The 27142-nt window shown below is 39.8% G+C and overlaps 1 protein-coding gene across 1 annotated transcript; it reads left to right on the top strand.

The window, feature by feature from the left end:
- LOC306763534 (neuronal acetylcholine receptor subunit alpha-3-like) lies at window positions 1-27142 on the top strand (the record flags this gene model as incomplete). Its single annotated transcript, XM_079250369.1, has 7 exons — window positions 1-58; window positions 21306-21445; window positions 21537-21581; window positions 21678-21787; window positions 22460-22667; window positions 22903-23904; window positions 27017-27142. 7 exons carry the CDS (start codon window positions 1-3, stop codon window positions 27140-27142), a joined length of 1689 nt encoding a protein of 562 aa, XP_079106495.1.

The raw sequence follows: 27142 nt of genomic DNA, 5'->3' as shown, positions 1-27142 counted from the left end.
ATGAATTTCTCCGGGAAATTGTTAACTGTCCTCTTGCTGGCGCTCCTGGCAACGCAAGGTAAGACCCGCTACGGATAAAAACGCACCAAAGTGCCATTCTACGCTTTGCTTCTGACACTTTATCACTTTATTTATTTGCATTTTTCGTCATGAAATTTTTTGCCAATTAATTTAAATTGAACATTATTGTAAATATTTTTTATACACCCACTGTAAAAACACACTACATGTACTCCAAGTCTGGAGACAGACTCGATAAAAGCAGGCTGTATATCCCATTAAGAAACCAATTCAACTCCACTTTAGCTGACCAGTTGAGTCATGTTGTTGTTATTTATGGACAAGTTTTGATTCCGATAAATAGCTGGAATTAGTCTTGTAGCAAATGTTCCTGAGGGGTAATCACGCAGTAATAACGGACACATTATTATTATTATCATCAGACATCTTACCAGACATCTTATTTTCTTTCTTTTCGAGATTTATGTGCTCATCTTATATCAAACACCACGTGCCCGTGAAATATACACGCACGCGCTTCTTGTTAAGTCATTGTTATTCTTTAGAGAGGTGGCCCCTGCTAGATCTGAGACTGAGCAATAATTTAAACAGGATATCCAAACATGCAAGTTTTCCCAGGATGGCTGCATGTGGCATTCAAGTTTAGTTATGTAAAACAGAGCCGACACGTGAATGGCACATAGGTGCTTTAACAACATCAACTCAATAACAGGCCATTTTGGTTTCATCATTTGGGACCATAGATGCTTCCAGGGAGGTCAGAGTTCAAGATGAAACAGCTGATCATAAGAATTTCCTGGAGCTTTAGATAGGCCTACTCATCTTCTCACGAGTCACAGCTAATGGATGCCAGAGGTAATTCATGCAAAGTGATATTTATTTAAAGCTGCCTCTTTTTTTTGTAATAAACCTAAAGGAAATCTTATAGATGCTCCAATTTCCCTCATTGTTTGCATCACAGCTTAACCAAAATGGCAGCTTGTGTATTTTGTGTTGCACCTAATGTGATTCCTTTCCTTTTTCATATATCTAAAATAACCTTCACACATCTACTATATTTCTTGCTGTCATTCATTCTTGTGAAGCTTCCATATCCCTGTGTGTTTTGTGGTCGATTATGAAGTAGAGTTTTTGTTTGGCTCCCTTAAGACACAGAGTTTAATGCAAAGTTTTGTAACAGAGCCGTTATTTTCAATTCTGAATCTCAACCAACACAAGGCCCAGTGTAAAGGTTTTCAATGTGCTTTTTGTTCAGGGGGATGTGTGGTTTTTATGTCTGATAAGCTGTCAGTTAATGAAGGTGAGACATGCTTTACGTTCTTCTATACTTCACTACAAAGATGGAGGCCTTTCAGACAAAGTTGAACTATTTTGTTTCTACAGACAAGATAAAAAAATGTGAACATTTTTCTGTTTAGCTGTTTAATTATTGCCAAGAGGTAGCTGACACCGTCAAATGATGCTGGTCCCAATCTGGAAACTATTGTAAAGTATGTGTTAGCTTTTCAATGCACTGGGTGTCTGGATAGCTCAGATCTAGGCACATACTTCGTATTTGACAGTCAATGTTTGAAGAGCACTCATCCTCTTGTCTGTACAAGCAGAAATTATAAAGTATATCTTATTACCTGTAAACCATAAAGGTTGCACAAAAAGGTATTATAAAGGATCTAATGTTGATGCACCACACGGGGAGTAAACAAAAGTTCTGTCAGATAGTGAAAAAGTTTTTATTTTGCGCCAAGCTGAGAGAATTTTCTAAAAGTTGTTTTTTATGTGCAAACAGTGAAACAGACAGAAAGTATGAGCAAAGCGAACCAAAGAAGGAAAAAACAAAAGAAAACAAAAAACTTTTTCTGTGGGTTGACTGGGAGTACCCAACATTGTTTTGTTAGTTTAAATACATATAAACTTAAAAACAAAAAACTGCTAAAAAAAAAAACAAAACAAAAAAAACAAAAAAAAACTTTAAGAAATTGATAGTGGGGCATTCAGAGGGCAAATTCAGTTTCACTCATGAGATTGTATGAAGCAACACATTCATTCATTCATTCATTCATTCATTCATTGTGTATACAACTTGAGGGTCATGGGTTTCTGGTGCCTTCCCAGCAATCATCAGGCGAGAGTTGTGGCACACCCTGGTCACTAGTTTGATGATGACATTTCTGATGACAGCAAATTCTTTGTGCTTCATCTGTAATAAAACAGAATCATAATATTATATTTGATATTTAGGTTTTATATATGCTCTTTAAAAATCAAGCCAACAATATTCCTGAATTTTTCACATTTTGTAACATTAGTTGAGCGTTTCTGTTTTTTTTTTTATATGACGATACAAGAGATGCTTAACTTCACTTAGTTCTGATTGTTAAATTACCCCACATTAACTCTATTATCTTGACAACAAATGGTAGACGTTTGCAATGAGTGATCTGTAATCATACTGAGATTACAGATGCATTTAGTTGTGTTACCTGCAGTGTGATAAATCAAACGACACGGGTTCATAGTTTTGCATTTTTAGACAGAAAGCGGGCGCTTAGGATCTTTGCTACCGGTGGGACTCACAAGACCTCCTGTAGCTTTTTACTGGCTTGGATTCACAGTCTTCTTTGGCTCTTGGCAAAAGGTCTGTGATCCATTCAGGTTATTGAACAATTTCCATAATTTTTTTGGGACTCGTCATCATTAACTGCCTTGTCATCTTTGATTTGGAGCCTGGCTCTGTCCAAAAACAGAGTTGAGTGGATTTCTCTGCTCCCTAGAGCACAGTTCCCTGTGTTATTGTTGCAAAGAGAGCCATACATTATTTTCAGAAGAAAATACCTATTATCTTAATATTCCTTTTTGTCTAATACAATCTTTTTCTCCATTTAATAACCAGTGTCATCTAACAAAATAACGGTCCACTTCTTGGGTACATTAACAGTTGTAATTTTTTTTTTCTCATTTTGTGAGAAAGTTGATGGATGACGTTAGAGAGTGAGAGTAACACGACAGGTTTTGTTTTGCACTTGCATTCAGCACTTTGTCATGACACTAGCAAAGATAATCTGGTTAGTGTTAGTTAAATTATGCATCTGCATGCTCAGGTTGACTCGAGTTTTTTCAAAAGTTACATATTTTTTCATCTTTTTGTGGCATTTAAGATAACAGTGAATCCCGAGTGTGTTTTTAAAACAGCCAAATTCCCAAGATAACTTCTGTCATTCACATGTTTCCATTTCATTTAGTAAATGTGTGAATGTTTTAGAAACTGTGATTGAAAAGCCTCCGATTGAGGCTCTTTGTCAACTCACAGTCAAATTAAAGCATTTCTAGACTGTTACTTTGCTAAATAATATCCTAAATTTTTAAAAGAGATCTTGGATATTAACAACCTTGATTTGAAAGTTGCTTGCCATGAAGGGAGGAGTAGAAAGTGAGAGGGATGGCATGTAGTAATAGCTTAGGCTTCGACTCCAAGGTGGACCAGCTGGAGTTTCAGTCGCTGTAACAGGACACCTATTAGTTGAGCTACTCTTTACCTCCATAAATCCTTGGATTTAAATGTTCACGCCGTCAGCCGCATCATATTTTAAGTCAGTTTAAGCGCATGAAGCTGGAACAAGGAGACAAGGATAGTGTATGGTGACATTTTATGGGGAGGTTGCGCTACAGCCATAGCTTGGTTAAACTCTGCACATGATCATGGTCTGTGAGTGAGACTTGGAAGCCCCATCTCCATTCACAGACTTTATTCACAGAAGGTGAAGTTAAAATTGGGTTTTGTGTTGACCCAAACATCTCCTGGATTTGCAAAATTTCTGCTCTCATGGATAATTGCTATAATTTCAAGTTTTATCTTTTAATTTTTTTCAATTAGTTTTTAGACATTATTCGCAGGCCATTCAAAGTATTACTCCTTTTTAAGTGCATAACCCATACACAGCAAGCAGTTGAACGAAGACTATTTTTACTGAAATAACTGAAACACAAAAGAGGAAGGAAAATGTGTTAGGAAATATGGTGTGAACAACTGTTGAACCACCTTAGTCTAGACATGGACTAGTGGAGCTTTGAAAGTCAATTCTACATATTTCCACATGTGATACTTCATGTGATACTTCATACTGAGCTTTATGAATAAGCCTGTTAAATTTAAGCCTTACATTGGCATAATAATTGAGCAAAGCAGTACACTGTGCAGAAATATATATTGAAAAACATTTAGAAGGGTTAAAGGAATTAGCTGTAGGTTAAATCTAAGTAAGGGATGGATATATTTATGTATTTCTTATTTCAAAGCCAAGAGTGCAACATCAAGTTGGTTCCACATGTGATTCCTGGAGGTCTCCCTTTGGGAACAGTATTAAATGTCTTTTTTTTTTCTTTTTCGTGCTCCTGTCATTGTGTGAAAGATGCTGTTTTCACACATCCTGTAACCTGATGCAGAATTGTGGCAGCTGGAAAGTCAGGGATATGTTCCCTCTTGACAGAAGGGATGAACTTCTTCATTTCTCTTTTATACCTTTTTTCTGTCATGCTCTTCAGCTTGAGAGATTTGCTAGAGCTTTGCTGCTTTGCCCTTGAACTGAGGGAATTTCAAGCAAAAGCTGCGCCTTGAAAGCACGACAGTGTCAGCACTCTCCCAACAGAACAGGCTTTATTCAGCTCTGAGGAAATCTGCTCAGTGTTTGCTAGCTGGTTAGATGTGTTTAACTTGGCACTATACTGAGAAAAGGGAAAAATGAAAATCAGAGGATTTTTCTCCCACCTTTCTCTTCCCTCTGTGGTCTTCACCCTTCATCAATCTGTCTGGGTGGGCTTTTGTAGGATTTCGGACAGGGACTGTGCATGTAGATAAGAAAAACACACACTGACACAAGCAAACACCCCCAATGGGGCCCTGATTAGTGGGCTCCAGTAGGCATTGTCTACTGCCATCCAGGATCTGGTGATTTGTCCCCAAATCAGAGAAAATGCTGATCCTACAGTCCCTGGGATTGGGGGTATTTTGGTCAATAAATAGAATCTGGCTGAAGTAGTTTAGAGGTGAGCAATAAGATATCTGTACAGTATGTGCTTGTTTGTTGGCTTATGACATTTCATCATAAAATAAAAGCCTGTGGTGTGGACATCATCATGTTGTAGGACTAGAAAGGGTCCTTCAGGTTGAAAAATGCAAAATTGCAAAATGCATCTCCCTGCAGCAGAAAATAGCTGAGAGAGTAGTCCAGCCATGTCTGCATTATGCTCTGAACTGCATTATATTTCAGGCTTGACCTCTGTATCACACTTTGCTGCAGTTTTAATGAACTGTGCCTATGTTGATCATTTAAAGAGGATCTGTCCATCCATCCATCCATCTTCGGCCGCTTATCCGGGGTCGGGTCGCGGGGGCAGCAGCCTAAGCAGGGAAGCCCAGACTTCCCTCTCCCCAGCCACATTTGCCAACTCTGCGGGGGGGATCCCGAGGCGTTCCCAGGCCAGCCGAGAGATGTAATCCCTCCAGCGTGTCCTGGGTCTTCCCCGGGGTCTCCTCCCAGAGGGACGTGCCTGGAACACCTCACCAGGGAGGCGTCCAGGAGGCATCCTGACCAGATGCCCGAGCCACCTCAACTGGTTCCTCTCGATGCGAAGGAGCAGCGGCTCTACTCTGAGCCCCTCCCGGATGACCGAGCTCCTCACCCTATCTCTAAGGGAGAGCCCGGCCACCCTGCGGAGGAAACTCATTTCAGCCGCCTGTATACGAGATCTCGTTCTTTCGGTCACGACCCACAGCTCATGACCATAGGTGAGGGTAGGAACGTAGATCGACTGGTAAATCGAGAGCTTCACCTTCTGGCTCAGCTCCTTCTTCACCACGACAGACCGGCGCAGAGTCCGCATTACTGCAGACGCCGCACCGATCCGTCTGTCGATCTCGCGCTCCATCCTTCCCTCACTCGTGAACAAGACCCCGAGATATTTAAACTCCTCCACTTGAGGCAGGACCTGACTCCAGACCCGGAGAGGGCAATCCACCCTATTCCGGCTGAGGACCATGGTCTCAGATTTTGAGGTGCTGATTCTCATCCCAGCCGCTTCACACTCGGCTGCGAATCGCTCAAGCGAGAGCTGGAGATCACGACCAGATGAAGCCAACAGGACCACGTCATCCGCAAAAAGCAGGGACCCAATCCTGAGGCCACCAAGTCGGATCCCCTCAACCCCTTGGTTGCGCCTAGAAATTCTGTCCATATAAGTTATGAACAGAATCGGTGATAAAGGGTAGCCTTGGCGGAGTCCAACCCTCACCGGAAACGAATCCGACTTACTACCGGCAATGCGGACCAAGCTCTGACACCTGTCATACAGGGACCGGACAGCTCGTACAAGGGGGTCCGGTACCCCATACTCCCGGAGTACCCCCCACAGGAGCCCCCGGGGGACACGGTCGAATGCCTTCTCCAGGTCCACAAAGCACATGTAGACTGGTTGGGCAAACTCCCATGCCCCCCCCAGGACCCCAGAGAGGGTATAGAGCTGGTCCACTGTTCCGCGACCAGGACGAAAATCACACTGCTCCTCCTCAATCCGGGATTCGACTATCCGGCGGACCCTCCTCTCCAGGACCCCTGAATAGACCTTACCAGGGAGGCTGAGGAGTGTGATTCCCCTGTAATTGGAACACACCCTCCGGTCCCCCTTCTTAAAAAGGGGGACCACCACCCCAGTCTGCCAATCCAGCGGTACTGCCCCCGATGTCCACGCGATGCTGCAGAGGCGTGTCAGCCAGGACACCCCCATAGCATCCAGAGCCTTAAGGAACTCCGGGCGGATCTCATCCACCCCCGGGGCCTTGCCCCCAAGGAGCTTTTTGACCACCTCAGCGACTTCAGCCCCAGAGATAGGAGAGTCCACCCCTGAGTCCACCAGCTCTGCTCCCTCATGGGAAGACGTGTTGGTAGGATTGAGGTCTTCGAAGTATTCCCTCCACCGACCCACAACGTCCCGAGTTGAGGTCAGCAGCACCCCATCTCCACTGTACACAGTATTGATGGAGCACTGCTTCCCCCCCCTGAGCCGCCGGATGGTGGACCAGAATCTCCTCGAAGCCGTCCGGAAGTCTTTCTCCATGGCCTCGCCGAACTCCTCCCATGCCCGAGTTTTTGCCTCGGCAACGGCCGAAGCCGCATGCCGCTTAGCCCGTCGGTACCCATCAGCTGCCTCCAGAGTCCCACAGGCCAAGAAGGCCCGATAGGACTCCTTCTTCAGCTTGACGGCATCCGTCACTGCTGGTGTCCACCAACGAGTCCTGGGATTACTGCCACGACAGGCACCAACGACCTTGCAGCCACAGCTCCGGCTGGCCGCCTCAGCAATAGAGGCACGGAACACAGCCCATTCGGACTCAATATCCCCCGCCTCACCCGGGACATGTTCGAAGCTCTGCTGAAGGTGGGAGTTGAAGCTCGCTCTGACAGGGGACTCAGCCAGACGTTCCCAGCAGACCCTCACAACACGTTTGGGCCTGCCAGCTCTGACCGGCTTCCTCCCCCACCATCTGAGCCAACTCACCACCAGGTGGTGATCAGTTGACAGCTCCGCCCCCCTCTTCACCCGAGTGTCCAAGGCATGTGGCCGCAGGTCCGACGATACGACTACAAAGTCGATCATTGAACTGCGGCCCAGGGAATCCTGATGCCAGGTGTACATATGGACACTCTTATGCTGGAACATGGTGTTCGTTATAGACAATCCATGACGAGCACAGAAGTCCAATAACAAAATACCATTTGGGTTCAGAGGGGGGGGACCATGCCTCCCAATCACTCCCCTCCAGGTCATTGCCCACGTGAGCATTGAAGTCCCCCAGCAGAACAATGGAGTCCCCAGAAGGAGCACCCTCCAGCACTCCCTCCAAGGACCCCAGAAAGGGTGGGTACTCTGAACTGCTGTTCGGTGCATAAGCACAGACAACAGTCAGGACCCGTCCCCCCACCCGGAGGCGGAGGGAAACTACCCTTTCATCCACCGGGGTAAACCCCAACGTGCAGGCACCAAGCTGGGGGCTGATGAGAATGCCAACACCTGCTCGGCGCCTCTCACCATGAGCAACTCCAGAGTGGAAGAAGGTCCAGCCCCTCTCGAGGGTACTGGTTCCAGAGCCCAAGCCATGCGTCGAGTTGGAGGTGAGTCCAACTATATCTAGTCGGAACCGCTCAACCTCGCGCACATGCTCAGGCTCCTTCCCCACCAGAGAGGTGACGTTCCACGTCCCTAGAGCCAGCTTCTGCAGCCGGGGATCGGACCGCCAGGGTCCCCGCCCCTTGCTGCCGCCCAGCTCACACTGCACCCGACCCCTATGGCTCCTCCCGCAGATGGTGAGCCCACGGGAGGTGGGGCCCATGTAACCCTTTCGGGCTGAGCCCGACCGGGCCCCATGGGCGAAGGCCCGGCCACCAGACGCTCGCTCTCGTACCCCGCCTCCAGGCCTGGCTCCGGAGGGGGGTCCCGGTAACCCGCGTCCGGGCAAGGGAACATTCATGCCCAGGTTAGTCATCATCATAGGGGTCTATGAGCCGTGCTTGGTCTGGTCCCTCCCCTAGACACCTGTTTGCCATGGGTGACCCTACCAGGGGCATAAAGCCCCCGACAACATAGCTGCTAGGATCTTCGGGATGCACAAACCCCTCCACCACGATAAGGTGACGGCTCAGGGAGAGGTAAAGAGGATCTGCTTTCAAACTAATTCTGACTGAGAGAGCAGCTTACGCCATTTTTAAAACTAAATTAAAGTTTTAAATTAAAACTAAAAAGCTAAATTGCTGCTAGTAGGACAAAACCAATCTGTTTTTTCTTTCCACCAGCATCTGCAGAAATGTTTTAGATCAAGCTTCTGTTAGTCTTAGCTAAGTCTGCTTGTATGGAATTGCATCGCAAGCATCATCAAGCATGTTTGCTCCACAGGCTTTTAAATACACATCAGAGTTTCACTGCAGAGCAGCACTCTGGTCTCACTCCCAGAAGCAATATAGTTGCATTAAAGTCTGACAGGAAGTTAGTGTGTATGTGTGCAATAGTGTGTGGCTTAAGGACTGTGGGCTGCTTTAGGATCCTCTTAACACGATTGTCGTGATTATTGCAACCAAACTCCATATTCTGTATAACCATCACAGGCACAGGCCTTATTCCACCCTCTTATGGATTGGTTTAAACCATCGTATGCACACATACTCACATTCTGCTGCTGGATGGTTTCTGCAGGATATCCTGGTCTTCTTTGCTGGCTATGAACTGATTCACACATCAGGATGGAAGGATAGAAGGTGAGAAAAAGAAAGATAGACATTAAGTGGAACAAGAAACCTCTGATGGTCGATGGCTATTTTTTTCTTCACATTTCAGGCTTCAGTTTTACTTTTAAGCACTCATTATATTTTATCAACTTTGTTGCTCTTGTGACCTGTTATCTTTCACTAATGTTTTTTTTTTTTTTTTTTTTTTAAAGCGCCGGGCTTGTTATTGAAAACACATGCACAAAAACAATTACAGATGACAGCAGTGCACATCAGCCATAGTCTCATTTAGTTTTATTCATTAGTTTTCCAAAGTTTCAGTTAAAATTTGTCTTCTTTTTATTTCACTTTATTTACATGTTGTAGTGTAGTTGATGGAATTGAACTTGCCAAAAACTTTTGGTTTCTAATATTTTCTTTCTGGTTGGAATAAATCTGTACATACTTTTCTGAGTGTGGGATAGCTCAATTAATTTGTAAGGGAAACTCAGAAATGACAATTTCTCTGGGACTATACCAGTATGTACCTTTTGTGCACCTCACTATTTATATCCATTATTCAGTGAGCAACTGTCATGATGTTTGCCTCTATTTTAGTCTCTCCCACCAGTCATTCCTTCACGCTTTTGTCACCAGTGCTTGGTGGAGGAAAGGCGAAGAAGATCATCATACATTCTTTCAGGAAAAAACACATTCTGCTTAAGTTGCTGGTTATTAGATAGAATGTGACATTTATTACTGTTCATCTTCCTCTGTGTGGATGGCGTTTTCATTATAGTTTATATTTCCAGAAGATTACTGGGAAGCACTTGGCGTATGTTGACTAAATGTAACTTAAAAGCAGAACTGGGTGCATTCACACTGGCACTGTTTGCTCCACCTCCATGGATAGTCTGGTCCATTTGATCACATGACACAATGGACACATGACACTGCCTCTCCTGCTGCTCATGCTGAACACATTCATGTGGTAACTGCAGTGAAGAAACAAAACACCAACACTGAATACATTTATAGTTGCTTCAGCGTTTAATGAGCAAGATTTTCTTCTTCCTTCTTCTTGGTCAGTCGGTCTGCTTGAACAAATTGCAGTGTGAAAGCAAACCAAACCCGATGAAGGAATTCCCTGCTCAATCAAACCGAGTCCCTCAGACTATCCTGGTGTGGATGTGCCCTTAGATTACAAGTCTAAACAAATATACTATAATATGAGTTGTCCAATAACCTGAAGAATGGAGGTTTGAATCTAGCTTCAGTAAATATACCTCTGGCAAGACACTTTACACACTTTGTATAAAAGCACCCGCGTAGGATGTGTATTAGTGTTTGATGATCGTCAGACTGTTGGTGTGGATTAGCTGCCATGTTTGGGTCAGTTGGCATAAATATTATTAATATAATTTAATGAATTAAATATAATAATAATAATAATAATAATAATAATAATAATAATAATAATAATAATAATAATAAAAAAAAATTTTTTTTTAATTTAGCAACATTCTATGTTTTTTTTTAAATGATTGTCTAGTAAATAAATGATTGTAAGGATGTCACAAGGATGTTGTAATTTTGCACAGAATAATTTTTCCAAAGATAATTTTCTTTTTATCCATATCCAGTTTAATCCAAAACACACTCTGTGTTGCTGTCCACCCCAAAACACGAGTGCCATGCATTGTTATTCCTTTTCCCCCATTTCTTCTTGCTACCTTTGGGAATGATGACAGCCTAGTGAATATTACTTCATTTACCTTTTTGTTAGGAGAATATAAGAGTCTTTGTGTATCGGTTCAGCTACAGGAGAACAGGGATGTTTGCATCTTTTTGTCAATATGGATGTGAATGAGGCACAGATATTCCAAGAATCTCCTATAGCCTCTGTTCTCTGCAGCGCCTCAAAGAATAATTACCAACCTTCAAGTTATTCGATCCACTTGTATCAGTCATCTTCCTACTCTGCCTATTTAGGGCTTGAGGCTGCGGTCGAAAGGTCTTCCCTGAATGGAACAGAGAGTTACCTTTTTCCACATTGATGGAGAAAGCTCAATTCTCTGTGTGAATTAATCTATTTCCTTACAACTTCACCACTAGCACACATGAGCACAAAGGCAAATTATCTCTGCAAAACACATGAAAGATCGATGAATTCTCTCAAAAATATCCGACTTTAAAAGCTGATTTACTGCAGTGAAAATCTGTTGGTTGTGTTGAGTGTAAGACTTACATGATATGCAGTAAAATTGGGGCATAAATATTTTCTAAATATTTGAGTACTGATCCAGTCAGTGTTGCTGACATGCTTGATGGACAAGCCTGCTTCAGCATGACTGCAGGAAAGACAAGTGAACACTATGACTGATTCCCTGTAGGTGTTTCTGTAAGCTTTAATCCTTCAAGTAAGAGTGTTGAAACAGTGCACTGCTGTTTTACCAGCTTCTGTTGCAACACGGCACTATCATAGCTGATTTTCTGCAGATACTGTTGGTTAAAAGCTTGCAGTTCCTGCTTTTAATGGTAATTATGTCCAAATCCTTCATATAAAATCACACAGCGGCATATATCATTGGCTTTTCTTGCAGAATTATTGAGGTTATCTTTTGCATCTTTTAGATATCTCTTTGTGTCATGATAGGATCACAGTTATGATTTCATCTTTGACTTGGTCAATAGAAATAATCTGGATCACTTGTCTTCCCTGAAGATCGACCCAGTCAATCACCAGCTAACATGAATACACTGTATGTGATTCACTTGAAAAGATCAGATTAGTCCTCTTTTGGAGAAAGTCTCTTCTCCAGAGGTGGACTGTCGTTAGCTTTGATGTGGGCCTATATTCTGACAGACTTTGTGCTGTTTCACAGTAACATTCTGTTTTTCATCTTTGTTGTTCTCACCTCATGCAGAGTGAAAGATTTTGGGTATTGAATGACCACAAACAGCCTTTCATGCAGTCTTCCACCTGCACAAAGCCCTTGGAGATGATGCTAAGTGTATGTTGAATGCTTATTGATCAAGCCCGAGACTGAGCCCAAGACCTCATAACAGCTGATTACAGCGAGTCTAATCAAAATAAAGATCAAGTATGAAAACTAATTGTAAAACCTAAAACAAAACATAGTTGTAAGTATAAGCAACACTTGCACTGGACAATCTTCCACCACAAAGATCTTTGTCCACTTTGACTTTTGTACATCCCCAGCAGAGCAAAGGGGAAGAATCAAAAAGAGCACAAACACAATGAAGACTAACCACATGCTACATCTGAACCCCTAAGTGAAAGGAAACACTACAGTATGAATACCTGGTTTGTGAAGCCCCAATTAAAGAAGCTGCAGAACCTCATACAAGCCATAACTTCATCTTCTAGCAGCTCAAATAAGATTTGTGTGATTTCCAATCACATACAGGTGCTTCAAAGTTCAAAGAATACATGTTAAGATTAAATGAAATCAATTTCTGGGATTATTCTGGGTCTAGTATTGTAATCACTGTTTTGGCTTATTCTAATGTTCTTTGTAAAGAATGAAACTGATTTCAGACTTTGATTGTTTGCTTAAAAGAACCAATAAATCTACTCGGTTAAAATAACAGGCACTTTGTTGATGTCATGTGATCATAGAAACAAGCCAGTTGTGCACTGTTTGACTTGTGCAACCTGGCATACACTCTGAAAGTCTTAGTGAGACAATAAGTCTACAGGCATCTGCAAGACCCATCAAAACCATTAGTTTTTAGTTTTTGATGTCTGTTACACCAACATCAAACACTGCTTCAAAGCTGAACAGAAAAGTTGAAATAGTGCGGTTACGTTTGTGCAAACACATTGAGTGAAGATGTCATGGTGCCTTTTTCTCAGTCACAACACTGCTAAGCAGAAAAGCTTGTGTGAGGTTCAGCTTGTTTGAGGCACATGTACTGCATAAATGGTAATTGGAATGGCGAAAATACATTCTTTCACAACATTTGTCCCATTACTATGTCACTTTGTAGACTTTCTTTTCACAAGCACATATTCACACTAGTGCTCTAAATATAGTCTGACTCATGATGTTTTTTTGTTGGACAATCTTCCTTCATTGTTGATGATTATCAATGTTTTTACCAGTGACTTGTTCTCTTAAACAAACCCCATGGAAAGAACATGACTTTTAAACACACACACGAGCATTTATGAAAATATGGATACATATACACACACACACACACACAGACAATCAGACACATACATACATTTACATAGGTGTGAGCTCCTATACATGATAACAGATATACTTTTGGTTACACACAAATTACTTATGGTCAGAGCAAATGAATTAATCACTGTGGATCCTCTTGTGCGTCACTGAGTGTGTCAAAGTCAGGCCACTGAAATCCCTGGAGAGCAGGGACACGCTATCTAGCTTTTCTCTGCTTGTTCTTGCTGTTAATTTTCTCTTCCTATCTCCTCTCTCCACTGCCTCCCTCTCTTTGTATCTCTTCTTGATGCACTCACACACACTGTCAGTGGTGTATTTTCTGGGGGTAATTAGTTCCTTCAGAGTGTCCACCACTGGCTCCCAGGCTCATCCTGTTAAGCGCATGCCTGATCAAAGAGCTTCCCACAGGCCATTGGTCTTTCTGCAACTTTAGGCTCCTGTAGCCACAAGAGAAGAAGACACACTCTCTGTTTGCCTTGCTAATTCCCAATCAGTGTGACTTTTTAAGGGAGAAACGCATAGCTACTTGACTTGCCTTCATCTGCGTCAGTACAAGTCTGACAATGCATCACAAAGAAAAGGGAGGGGAAAAAACAAAGCAAATAACGCACACGTTTTTGAGAAGGAATAAACCATAGACTGTAAATGAAAGATGGACGGCGCCCCGGCGGTTAAAAGTGAAGCCTATGTGGAAGTGCATAAAACTGCAGTTCCCCCTGTATCCGCTAGGGGCTGCAAAACAGAGCAAATCTCCATGGACTCCCATGTTAAAAAGACCAACTTCACAGCAGAAATAAACAGGTTTACAGCCTGGTTCAAAAATCCATTTTCGGTTTAATAGGTCAGGTTTACCTTCATGACAACTGTGGGGGGAGTGAATTTTTTTTCTAACTCGCCCCTTTAAAAGTAATTTAATCTCAAAGTTTGGCATATTTAGGGGTGTGTCCTTTTGAATGACAGGTACCAATCTCTTGCTTCAAGTAAGAAGAGCGTACAACAACCGCGGTATTTAGCTGGTTAACAACGTGACTTAGCTTTACCTCCATTAGCTGGTTAGGTCCTGTTATCGGTTTGCTCGTTAAGCTCTTAGCTACGGAAAGCTCGGAGTTCGCTCAATGTCAGTCATCCACCATGACGCTCACAGCCCCCCTCTCAGCTCCACCTCTTTGCCCATATATGTATCTTCCAGGCGAGACGACAGACATGCCTCTGCCAAGATGGCAATTGTATGAACCGCCCACCAAGCTTCAATTCAGCTCTTCAGAAACCTATTGGTGACGTCATGGAGGCTCCATCCATTTTCTTTATATACAGTCTTAGGAATAAACATACAACCTCATAAAACAGAAGATTCTGGTGCTGCTGTTGGTTGTTACCTTAGCACTTCATGTAATACTAACATACCACAATGAGATAGTAAAGATGGTGGACATTCATCCTGCAAAGCATCAGCTTACCCTGTTCTAAAAGTTGCAACAAGCACAATGTCTTCAACATTTAGCTAAAAACCAGTAATAGCTAAAAAGTAAACAGCTAAGTAAAGTTTTGGTAAATTTCAAGCTTGATTAAGAGCTAATTTAACTGATGTCTGTAAATACTACTGTCCAGATGATTTGATATGTTTTGCATCTATTTCATACTTTTATTGGACAGTTATTGTGTGCTGTGTTTTTTGTGTTGACAGCTTTAGCTGACTGGGTAAGGTCTCTCTAAAAAAAAAAAAAAAAAAAAACATTCAGGGGCTTCTTGTTTAAATAAAAGTTATATAATATAAAGTTGAGCATTATAGCTTGACTAAGCCATATAAATAATCACAACATAATCCAATGAAATTGATTTATTGACTGAAAATGACTGCTGTGATAGACGGTGGTTTGCTCCCATTTTTATTAGTTGGATACATGATGCCACATACTACAACAAATGCTATACTGTTGACAGTGTATAAGTACTCTGCATGTCGAGCCGTGAATTAGGCAGTTTTACCACTTTGTACATTGTGTATGTAATGTATGTTTTACTGCTCTTAGAGATGATAAACCTGCTCATTTAGATCATTTTCTGTTATTGGATTCTTCTCAGTGGTATTCTTTTTTTCAGATGTCTGAGTCAAAGCCCAGGATAGTGATTGTAAAGCATGCACAGAATCTCAAAATAATTAATTCAGTATAATTTCACATGCACCAAATTCTTGAACATGTATTTCAAAAGTCTGAATTTAGTTGCACTACACGAAATAGATTTCCTTTTAATGTCATGGATAATATTTAACAGTGCCTACACAAACACCCATTGTAAATTACTGTAAATTAATAGCTGGGAAAGGTTCCAGCTTACCCATGACCCTGAATTGGATTACTACTACTACTACTACCACCACTAATAATAATAATAACAATAATGACAATAATAATAATTTATTTATAATGCACTTTACATTTGAAAAAATAAATCAGATCACAAAATAAATCACAAAGTGATCATTGTGTTAAAAAAGAAGGAAGGATAAAAACACAATTTAAAAGGGTAGTGGTGAAAAAGCCTTTCTAAATAAACAAGGTTTCAGGTGCTTTTTAAATGACTCCACTGATCGTGTAATCATGTGGAGAAAACATGTGAATTAATACATTAATTTAAAGCTAAAATGTGTTAGACATCACAATTTAATAATTCTTAAATACAATTCCCCTGATGGATCAATGATATGTGTCACACTTGTTTTTTATTGTTTTTTGTTGTTTTACACCAATCTCAGAGGAAAATGTTTGCTAATGGAAGAATAACTTTCACATGAACACTTAGATTTAGCGCTGAAAGCAAGGGAAAGAGCATGAGCAGTGAAACTGTATTTAATCCACTAAGGTGAGACAGTGCAAAGGTTATAATTAACTGACTTTAAACTGAGGCTACTTGAGACTTTCACAGGCAGAACAAGTTAAGGGAATTAGCAGAGGAGTTGGTCTGAAAAATGAGCTTTTTTTTCTTTTTTCTTATGACAAAGAACAAAAGGTCCTATTAACTAATTATAATTGCCCTGGTTTTCCCTCACCCAATTAGAGGCTCAAACAAGGTTACTGTGGTGCAGCAAATCAGTGAGCAGTGTTTTTCTGGCAGGTACCAAGAGCATGAAATTATACAAATGTCTCTGGAGTAAGGTCCTTTCATTAAGTTTTAACATGCCATTTGGCCCGGCCCATGAACTGGGAAAACTTCTTTAAACTTCATACCCACTGAGCATTGGATGTACAGTATGTTTTGGTTTCTTTTAAGCAAAAATGCTTTGTAATATGAATCAGATTTGAATTGATTGAGATTAAGGTGGTGATTATGATTAAAGCAAAGCAGATTAAAATATCAGAGATAATGAACAATGTGGGAGCTAAATGTTAGTTTGTGTCAGTGAACATGAATGGCTTTTGCTTCCATTGATATACACATAAACTTGCCATTATGTGAGACTCCCACCTTACCATGAACTCAAGGAAATTGTTATATTCATCAGTGTGTAAATTATGATAGATCTTTGATTATTTTGCTTATTTTATCTTTCCAGTTCTGTTTGTGATTTTATTCTCACCTTCATGTAATCAGAATTAAATAATTTAATCTGGACTCATGTGTTTGGATTAATTCAACATGCACCAGATGTTGCCATTACATAAATGTTACCTTAGTTACCAAAAGCTACAGTAAATTTAATCTCAGTCTACCCCTGAACCGTGTTATTCCCATGTAAAGTGAAACCAAACCTGATATGCAACCTTTTTTTAAATGTTGTTAGTAGTATCCAACATTACATGTAACATTGCCAATAAACAAACTTTGTGGCCTTTGCAATATGAAATAGATTCAGCAAACATGAACAAATGAATATGACTCCCAAGGTGAGAGTTGAGACAGACTGCGAGCAGAGATGTGAGAAGTGCACACCCAATGGTAATAAATGGAAGACAGCTTTATGACATTACTGTATGGATAGTAAATATAATGCTTTTGTTTCAACATATGGTTTCTGCAAAATAATGTACAAGCTTTTAATAATATTTTCCCGGCTGGAAGAAATATTTATGGTGAATGAAGTGGGATTTTCTGACATATACGGTATGTGTTTCATATGAAGAGCCTTTTGGAAAAGCAGCTTTGTATGACTGCTAATTTCACAAAGCAGCTAGAAACAAACAGAAAACGAGCAAAAGTGATTGGTAGCTGATGTTTCCTGAGACTAGAGATGTGATTTCATCACAAGATGACACAATTTTCTGAGGTTTTAATAAAATATTTTAGACATGCACTTTTGACAATACCACAAACATGCATATGTCATTCCCCTTTTCCACCATGAATTTGTACTCATACTCACATTGGCCTCATTCTCCAACTAGCAGCCATGAAAACCTTTGCACAAACATGCAGGAGTAATATTATGAACACTTGAATGGTGACATGTTTGAACAAATTTACCTTCTGTGTTGTTTTCTGCTATTCTATTCATAAACTTACAATAAAATTACAGTAATGATTTAGTCAGATTTGGGTTTAACTTTTTGGGAATTCAAGAATATTTATTCAATTCAAAATAAACCAAAATGTTGCAAATCATTTCCTAAAATTATAATTTTTCTCAGGAGAGGAATGAAGTATTTTCAGTCATTCATTAATTCAAGAGCAAGTTGCTGTCAAGATGAGCTTTAATTCTTTTTCTATTGTTCCTAAATCCATAGCTGCAATAGACTGCATGCATATGTGCAATGAAGCATCCATATCATTCTCTCAACTGCAAGAACATCCCTCCATAAATGTTCAAGCTGCTCTGTGATGGGATGGCAACTTGTCAATGGTGTACCCTCTATGTCACCTGCTAACTGCTGGTATTAGCTCCAGCTTCCCCATGACCCTTAATTGGACTAAGTGGTTATAAAAATGAATGAATGAATGAATAACATGTTCATTTAACTTAGTCCCTTCCCAGTGCTGCTGAATGTGGTCTTTAATCATTAAAATGTACTATGACCATGTATTGTGTTATTATAATAATCACTCTTTAGTTAATAACTGGTCAGTTAATAACTGGTGAATAACGTCATCATTAATCTGAGACCACAGCAGGTGGCAATTTGTGTTACACGCTGTGTAAAGCACAGTAATATATGTAACAAACATTTATTTCAGCCACTGCAACATGAGAATGAGCCTCCTGACAAGTTTACAGGACCAGATTACAGGCTGCTCTCTAAGTTCAGCAATAATTGATTATCTGTTTGAACATAAATCTTCATATATATATATATATATATATATATATATATATATATATATATATATATATATATATATATACATATATATATATATATATATATATATATATATATATATATATATATATATATATATATATATATATATATATATATATACATATATATATATACATATACATAGTTTTACTCATCCTTTTTGGCATTCTGCTTGTGTCTTTTGCTCATATCTGTCTGGTCTTTTTCTGTGTGTTTGTACATGGCACATAAGTCTTGACCGTTTTATGGGCATTTTTGGACATTTTCCTATGCAAAGTAGAGCCAACTTAATACAAAAAACAAAACAAAAAAAAGGTTCGTAAGCACAACTTAAGAACAAATTTGAGAAGATATATTGCAGACCATGTAGGTTTATATGTATAGCAAATTTTATGTAAAAGACAGCATGTGCTTTACATAAACTACCACACGGCACACTGGTCTGTGGCAATTTAATTCCATAATGCTGTAATGTCAAACACTTGCAGTACCACCACACACTTCTGGTTTTTAATTGGTCTTGAAAAAGGTTATTACAAGAGTAACGCCCGTCACACAGTAATTTCTCCATCACATATTAGCTCTATAAATCCTGGGCTTTACTGTCACTCAACTTCTCTGCGTTTTTACATTTTTAACTAAGAAGGTTGAGAACTGCAGATATGACGGAGAATAAAGAGTGAAGAAAAGCCAACAGAGAGAGTGGAGTGGAAAAAAAAGCCAAAGCACAGCTTTCGTTCAGTTTTCCAACATTTTTGGATTGCAGAGAGTTAACTGACCTAGAAGAAAATGTCCCATTAAATGTCCATGTTTTATTTAGTTGTTGTCAAGGAAACAAACCTTTTAAAAGAATGTGGCTTTTTGTGAATATATGGATTGTGCCCCAGTTGCCCTTTTGGTGAAATATATTTAACCCCATCTCTGAAATGGTCCATGCAGGAGTTTGCTAAGTGCCAGTGTGATAGCTTTGTGCTGCGTTGAATAATATGTGCATCACTCTCCAACTTGAAAGCAGTGATGGAAGGAGTAAGACTAATCTTTTTTAAAGCATTTATTCCTTCTTGTCTCTGTGTCAGTTATAGTCCAAGGGCATAGAAATGGCCAACCTCTGGGGTTCTGTGTTTAGTTAATTTAAAGAAATGGTAACAGGTGAGATTTTTTTTTTAAAGACATAAACAAACCAAACAAGTGTTGCTTGTAATTAGTGTTACTTAAATTTGATGATGGGCAAATTAAAATGTATTGTCTAAAGCATATCAAGCATGTTGTAGCTATTGACACCAGACTTGCCAGTGGTGTTCCTGAGGGGTGTTCTGGTGGCGTGAGTGTGTGCTGTCTCAAGAGGGGCAACATTTTCCGCTTGGACAGCCATGGATTTACATGCAATGCCAAGAACCAATGTTACTGGTGGCTATTTTCTTCAATTTGACCTTCAGTTCAGCCTTGCAGCACACCTCTATGGACAAAGACACATGGACACGTTTTTTTCATTTTTCTAGGCGATTACAGAGAAGCTTTAGGCTTTGCTTTTTCAGGTGAACATCCTATTAAAATCTTTCTAAAAAAAAAAAAGACTGATGATGAAAATGAAAAAAAAAAATGAAGGATTAAATGTCAAACTTTCTGTTTTAGATTTCCATGTCGTGGTTTTTCTTTCTCTGGAAACGCCTTTGGTAAAATAATTATTAGAAACCAAAATTTATTCCTTGAACTTTCAAAATTAATTAAATAAATCTTTTTTCTTTTGTACCTGTTTCTATGCCATAAGAGACAAGAAGTACTGTAGCTTGAATCAACACCTTCTGACAATTTTACACAATCTAGTATTTTTTTTTTATCCTCTAAATCAGTCACCAGAATTGGACCAAATTAGCATTTTCCATAATGCAGCATTTTAAAAACTTCATTTCGTGACAACCAAAGGGAAAAACAGCTAACAGCTGAACAGTCTGAATATTACTTATTTTTTAAGACTTTATACACATGCGGACAGACACAGATATAATGTGGCTTGTGTACGTGTGTGTGTGTGTGTGTGTGTGTGTGTGTGTGTGTGTGTGTGTGTGTGTGTCGGGGGGACTCAATACAAGCCTATTTTTTTTACATTTTAAAGTGTAATATTTGTGCCCACTTTCTTAAATTAGGTTTACTTTATCCACTTTTGGGCATAAAATAAGAATGATGGAATATTGTTAAGGGTTTGTAGCCTTTATTAATAATTGTAATTTTGTTCTGATTTTCTCTATTTCTAGCTGTGTCACTCAGTGATGAACTTTAACCTTGATGTGAACAAGAAATTAATCTTCAGATCCATGTAATAGCTTTTTTAGCAGATGGCCCTTTTGAATGACTGACCTTTTATGAATATTAAAGTCAAGTTTAATTTAGGAGCAGTTGTCATCACAGACAGCTCCACAGAAATACATTTTTACAGTCGGTGAAAAGTGGCAGCATTCGTTTCTCAGTCTGCTAATCCTCTTCAATTTCTTCCTCCTCTTCCTCTTCATGTGTTTCTTTAGGCTGTTTTTCATCTAAGGCAGAGGACAGATTATTTCGAAGGTTATTCCGAAGGTACAACCAGTTCATCCGACCAGTAGAGAATGTATCAGATCCAGTCACTGTTGAGTTTGAGGTGTCCATCTCACAGCTTGTCAAAGTGGTAAGAATACAGAATTGTGATAACAAGTACCTGTCCTTGAATATTTCATTTAAAAGAGAGTAAACAATTTTATTTATCCTTGTTTTGTCAGGATGAGGTGAATCAAATTATGGAAACCAACCTGTGGCTGAGACATGTGAGAGAAAACTATGCATACTCCTTGATTAATTGTGTTTTATGATTTGCATGATCATATAAACAGATGGATGTTTCTGCTTCCCTTGTCTTTTAGGTTTGGAATGACTACAAATTGAGATGGACCCCAGTTGAGTATGATGGGATTGAGTTCATACGAGTGCCATCTAATAAGATTTGGAGACCAGATATTGTGTTGTATAACAAGTAAGTTTTAATGCACAAAGACCAAGGAGCAAAGATATCCCACACTCAGATGTTAAATGCTATTCTCTGAGAGAGAACTGGTTGCATTTATTTCTTTCACACACATGTTTTTGATAAAGCATTGATATGCAGTACCATTTTCTGCCCTCTTTCATGCCAGCAAGCCAGAACATGCTTATAAACACATTTCATAACAGGAAGTATCCATTTCCAACCCTTTTCTGTAGCATGATTTATACTGTAGCAGATCATATTAAATTCAATGATCAAATTATCTCAGTAAACTTATTTGGTTTACAATTGAATAAGTATGAGAACGATACAGTTACAAGAAAGATGTAAATTATTAAATGGTATTTTATTGGAGTGGACAATGTCTTCCTGATGTCATTGATCAACTGAAAATGTGTTATAAATGTGTACCAAGTGGTAACTTTTAGTTTATTTAAACCCAAACAGAAATGTTGTGTAAAAGTAACCCAATAATTTACTTAAACAAACACATGTAATGCCTGAACACACATGCAAGACATTAAAGAATTAGAATTATTGAACAATGCAGCTATTTCACATTTTTTACAAAACAACTGCCTTTACTCTTGTCTATACTTATGTCTGACACCAGTGTGTGTTCTGAATCCATTTGCATTAAACACAAATGCTCTTTCACAGTGCTGTAGGTGATTTCCTTGTGGAAGACAAGACTAAAGCGCTGTTGAAGTTTGATGGCACCATCACATGGGTTCCACCCGCTATATTCAAATCCTCATGTCCGATGGACATCACCTACTTTCCGTTTGACTACCAGAACTGCTCCATGAAATTCGGCTCTTGGACCTACGACAAGGCCAAAATCGACTTGGTTCTCATTGGCTCAAAGGTTAGAACGACTGCCGTGGTGAAGAGCTATGGTCTGGCATTCAGGTGTCATTAGCTTCTTTTGGGATACTTTGACAATGTTTTTCAGAAACTGTATCAGAACTCTTGGTATAGCATTTCATTAGCTGACATTATTCCAACAAAGGATAAACTGTTTTGCATTTTTCCCTCCTGGCTTTAACGTGAATATAAAAAAAGTGTTGTCTTTAATTATTTTCTCATGTATACCTCTCCAGGTGAACCTGAAAGACTTCTGGGAAAGTGGGGAGTGGGAGATCATTGATGCACCAGGATACAAGCACGACATCAAGTATAACTGCTGTGAGGAAATCTACCCTGACATCACCTACTCCTTCTACATTCGCCGCCTGCCTCTCTTCTATACCATTAATCTCATTATCCCATGCCTCCTTATCTCATTCCTCACGGTGTTGGTTTTCTACCTCCCATCGGACTGTGGGGAGAAAGTCACCCTGTGTATCTCGGTCCTGCTCTCCCTCACTGTGTTCCTGCTGGTCATCACAGAGACCATTCCCTCAACATCACTGGTCATCCCTCTGATTGGCGAGTACCTTCTCTTCACCATGATATTTGTAACACTGAGTATCGTCATCACCGTCTTTGTGCTGAACGTCCACTACCGCACTCCCATGACTCACACAATGCCGGAGTGGGTGAGGTCGGTCTTCCTTGGAGTGCTGCCCAGAGTAATGCTGATGAGGCGGCCGATCGACCAGAGCTGCTCCTCACCTGCCAGAATTGCAGGAGGAAAAGGAGGAGGAAGCAGTGGAGGTAGCAAGAAGAGAAAGAACAGCATAGGAGGAGGGAGTAGCTCGGGAAGTGTAAGTGTTGGTGGTATAACTGGGGGAGTACCGTGTCCACCGCTGGATAGTGGCTCAGGAGGAGGCGGAACCCCCTCAGCAGGCGGCTCTATGAACTGTGTGGAGTATGGTGAGATAAACCGCGACTTAACCCGGGATATGAACAGGAGGTACCCCTACAGAGGCAAAGAGGTACCAACTCCTGTCCCACCCCCAATGGTGCCGCCTCCTCCCCAGGCACCTCCTCCCCAGGGACCCCCAGAGTCAGAGCTGCCCAAGGTCCCAAGGCCCCTCAATGCATCATCACCTGTCAATGCTGTCGTTGCCTTTTCTGTGGTGTCACCAGAGGTCAAGCAGGCCATCGAGAGCGTTAAATACATAGCAGAGAACATGAGGACCCGCAACAAAGCCAAGGAGGTACATCAGCAAGCATGCACTTTGAAATGCGTGTGTGTCTGTGTGTGTGTGTGTGTGTGTGTGTGTGTGTGTGTGTGTGTGTGTGTGTGTGTGTGTGTGTGTTTCTTTGTTTTATGAAAGTTACAATGAGAGTGCATCTTCTAATGAGATGCCTCTCTGGAGAAGATCTATTAATACTATAAAATTAAGATTCAGTATCACTGGAATTCCCCCAGTGTGGGTTGAGAATGAGCTTCCCTACACTGAATGAAGATTACAGGCCTTACTGTTTCACTAAGAAAAAACTTAACTCAATTTATAGCTATGGAAGAAGTATTATTTCACATGAACACTAATGTGTGCAAATGTACTTTTCAGACTGAATCAAATCAAATCTCAGACTGAATTTTAGAAATTTTCTCAAATGCTGATGAATACTCATGCAATACAATTTCAATAAGTCAGAATAAAAGCTTAGAGTTTAAGATGTTAAATGGCTTTATTTCATATTTCTAAGAGTCTGTTTCCTCAGATTAATGGCAGTCAAACACTGCTTTCGCTTTAGAATAATAGTAAATAGTAATAGTAAATAGTAATAGTAATAGTAATAGTAATAGTAAATAATAGTAAAATAATTGAAAAATGAATAATAACTGAATAAGTTGTTTTGTTGATGGAGCACTTCCACAGATTTGGCAGATATTTTTGAAGGTTTTGTGGCATGTTGCTGCAATTAATTAAAACGTTTCTGGCTTTAGTCCTTCCTTTGACATCTGTTTTGATTTGCCAGCAAAACACACCCTGAACACACATTAAAACGGAAATGTGAGTGACTAGTAGACGTTACAGGTACTGGGTTTTCTACCAGGACTTACATTGGTTTAAAAAATGGACACAAAATGATACTCAGCACAACAGGCCATGTGAGTACTTTGAAGACTTGTGCTCACGTTACACATATTAGGAAACCCAAACATTTCAGCTCATTTCAAAAAGCAGTTTTCAAAAGAATGTAAAAAGAATAAAATTTATGTGATTGTAAATCACTACAGCAGTAGACAGTGCATGTGAATATGTGATGCTGTATGAGAGCTGTAAAGAATCTTCAAACAGAACCAAAAGTAAAGTTTGACAGAGCCAAAAATGATACAAAGCTGCTTTTATACAGCAATACAATACATCAGTGTATCTTCACATAATAACAATGAATATGTTGATCTATTAAAGTGTTGATTATTGTATATTGGAACTTTGTCAGATCATTGATGATCCAATCAGATTAGGTGCACTCGTTATGATAACTGCAGACTAAAGCATGAGAAAAAAAGGAGAAAAAAAATCTGCATCTCTTGGCTAAACCAATGGCCACAAAAAAAGATGCATTCATCTCTTAATTGTAACTGTTAGTTATAAACCTTAAGACTTACTTTAATTACAACCAGGTCCTGCAACAAAACACTGATCCCTAAAAACATGTAATATGGGAACAACATTTTCCTTTCACTTAACTAAGCAGATTTTGTGTCCACAATGAGGACAATAAACAAAAAAATGCCAACTGCATCCATGTTACCTCCACATAGTTGGTGATTTTTTGTCCTTGCTTAGTAAACGGAATAGAAGCATTTATATGTGGCTATTTGGGGAGTGTAAAGCTGCTTGTTTGTCACAGAAGTGGGGCTTTGTGTACGCCTTCCTCACATTCTGGATGGTTCTGATATGTTTGTTGTGTCAGCTCTATCTTTTCTTAGCAACATTTGAATCTTTCTGCATAACAGTCATGCCGCTTCCTCCAAACACCCCATCGCATTATGGTCACTGCAGTTAAGATCTTATTATCCACACCTGACTAACTATATTCAGTACTGTGCAAATGCACATGGCTCCACAAGGCTTTTGAAAACAACACAAAATAGTTCCATATTGCATTAATAAAAGCCATGTACAAAGTAGTTTTTTTTTTCAACCTTTTACTGTCCCAAAATATTGAGTTTGATTATTGTCTAAGTGATTTTGATTTTGAATGCATTTTTCTGTAAACTGACAATATATCTGTTTGACTTTGAACAAAAATACACAGATGTTAAAAAAAAAAAAAAAAATCATATAAAAAGGTTTTATTATTAACTATTAGTCAAACATTGAAGAAAGAAAATATACAACAAAAGCTACAACTATGAATTTGCCTTAAATAGTGCAGATATCGTTATAAAAATGATCACGTCTCACATATCATCTCATATATTCTGTGTCATACTTTAAAGATCAAATCAGTTCAGAAGTGTTTTTCAGTGAAATAGAGCCCAAGTGACCTTTTGTATGCAGTTTATCAACTGAAATATTAATTTACTTAGTATCTCTGGCTAAACAAACATCAGCAATGCAACTTTTACTCTTTTCATCAAATGAAAAACTAAAATCATAAAAGAAATAAAGCAAAACTCTCAGATTCAAGAATAATGTTGTGTCCCTCAATAGTTGTTTTATTTATTTTTTTTACTAAGCAGTCAGCTATTAAATCAGGTGAAAACTAAATGTTTTCCTTTTTCCTGAGGTAGTGGAGATGGTGGAGGACAGCAGCAACTCAATCTCCATCAGCCACAGTCTGCAACTGCAGCTCATTGCTCTAAAAAAACCCCGCTGCTATCTCAATCTCAGGAGATTATCCTCATTTACATTTGCATGACACTGTAGCAAGCTGGGATCAAAACAGACAGAAATGTATTTCGCACACAATGTGTGATGATTAGCAGTCACTGATTCCGCAAACGTCTCACTTTTTGTGAACGAGAACATGGATGATCACCCACCTGAGGTCCCATTCAGTTCCTTAGAATAAAGGTTCATGGTGTGTTGACTGCCTGAAGAATTTACTTCAGCATTAAAATCAGATGCATGATGTCAAACAGAAACACACTCCTTTACACAAACAGCTTTAGTGTTGAGATGGAGACATCTAGTTAATGTGTCAGTTTATGCCTCTATGTTGTAAGTAGATAATTACCATTAAACGGATATTTCAGGGGGATTTTAGAGGAAGACAGAGAACACAATGCTGCTAAGGACTTGCATCTTGAATATGTGTTCTTTTTGTTGATGTACACACTGAAACTTCCTTCCTTCCTCTTCTCAGGTGGAGGACGACTGGAAATATGTTGCCATGGTCATCGACAGGATTTTCTTGTGGGTTTTTGTGACTGTGTGTGTTTTAGGGACTCTAGGCCTCTTCCTGCAGCCACTTATCAGCTTCTTGAAATAA

Source organism: Telmatherina bonti, assembly GCF_933228915.1.
Source record: "Telmatherina bonti genome assembly, chromosome: 12".
NCBI classification, from domain to species: Eukaryota; Metazoa; Chordata; class Actinopteri; order Atheriniformes; family Telmatherinidae; genus Telmatherina; species Telmatherina bonti.
The sequence above is the reverse complement of the archived record's forward strand: the minus strand, read 5'-3'. Positions and strand labels throughout refer to the sequence as shown.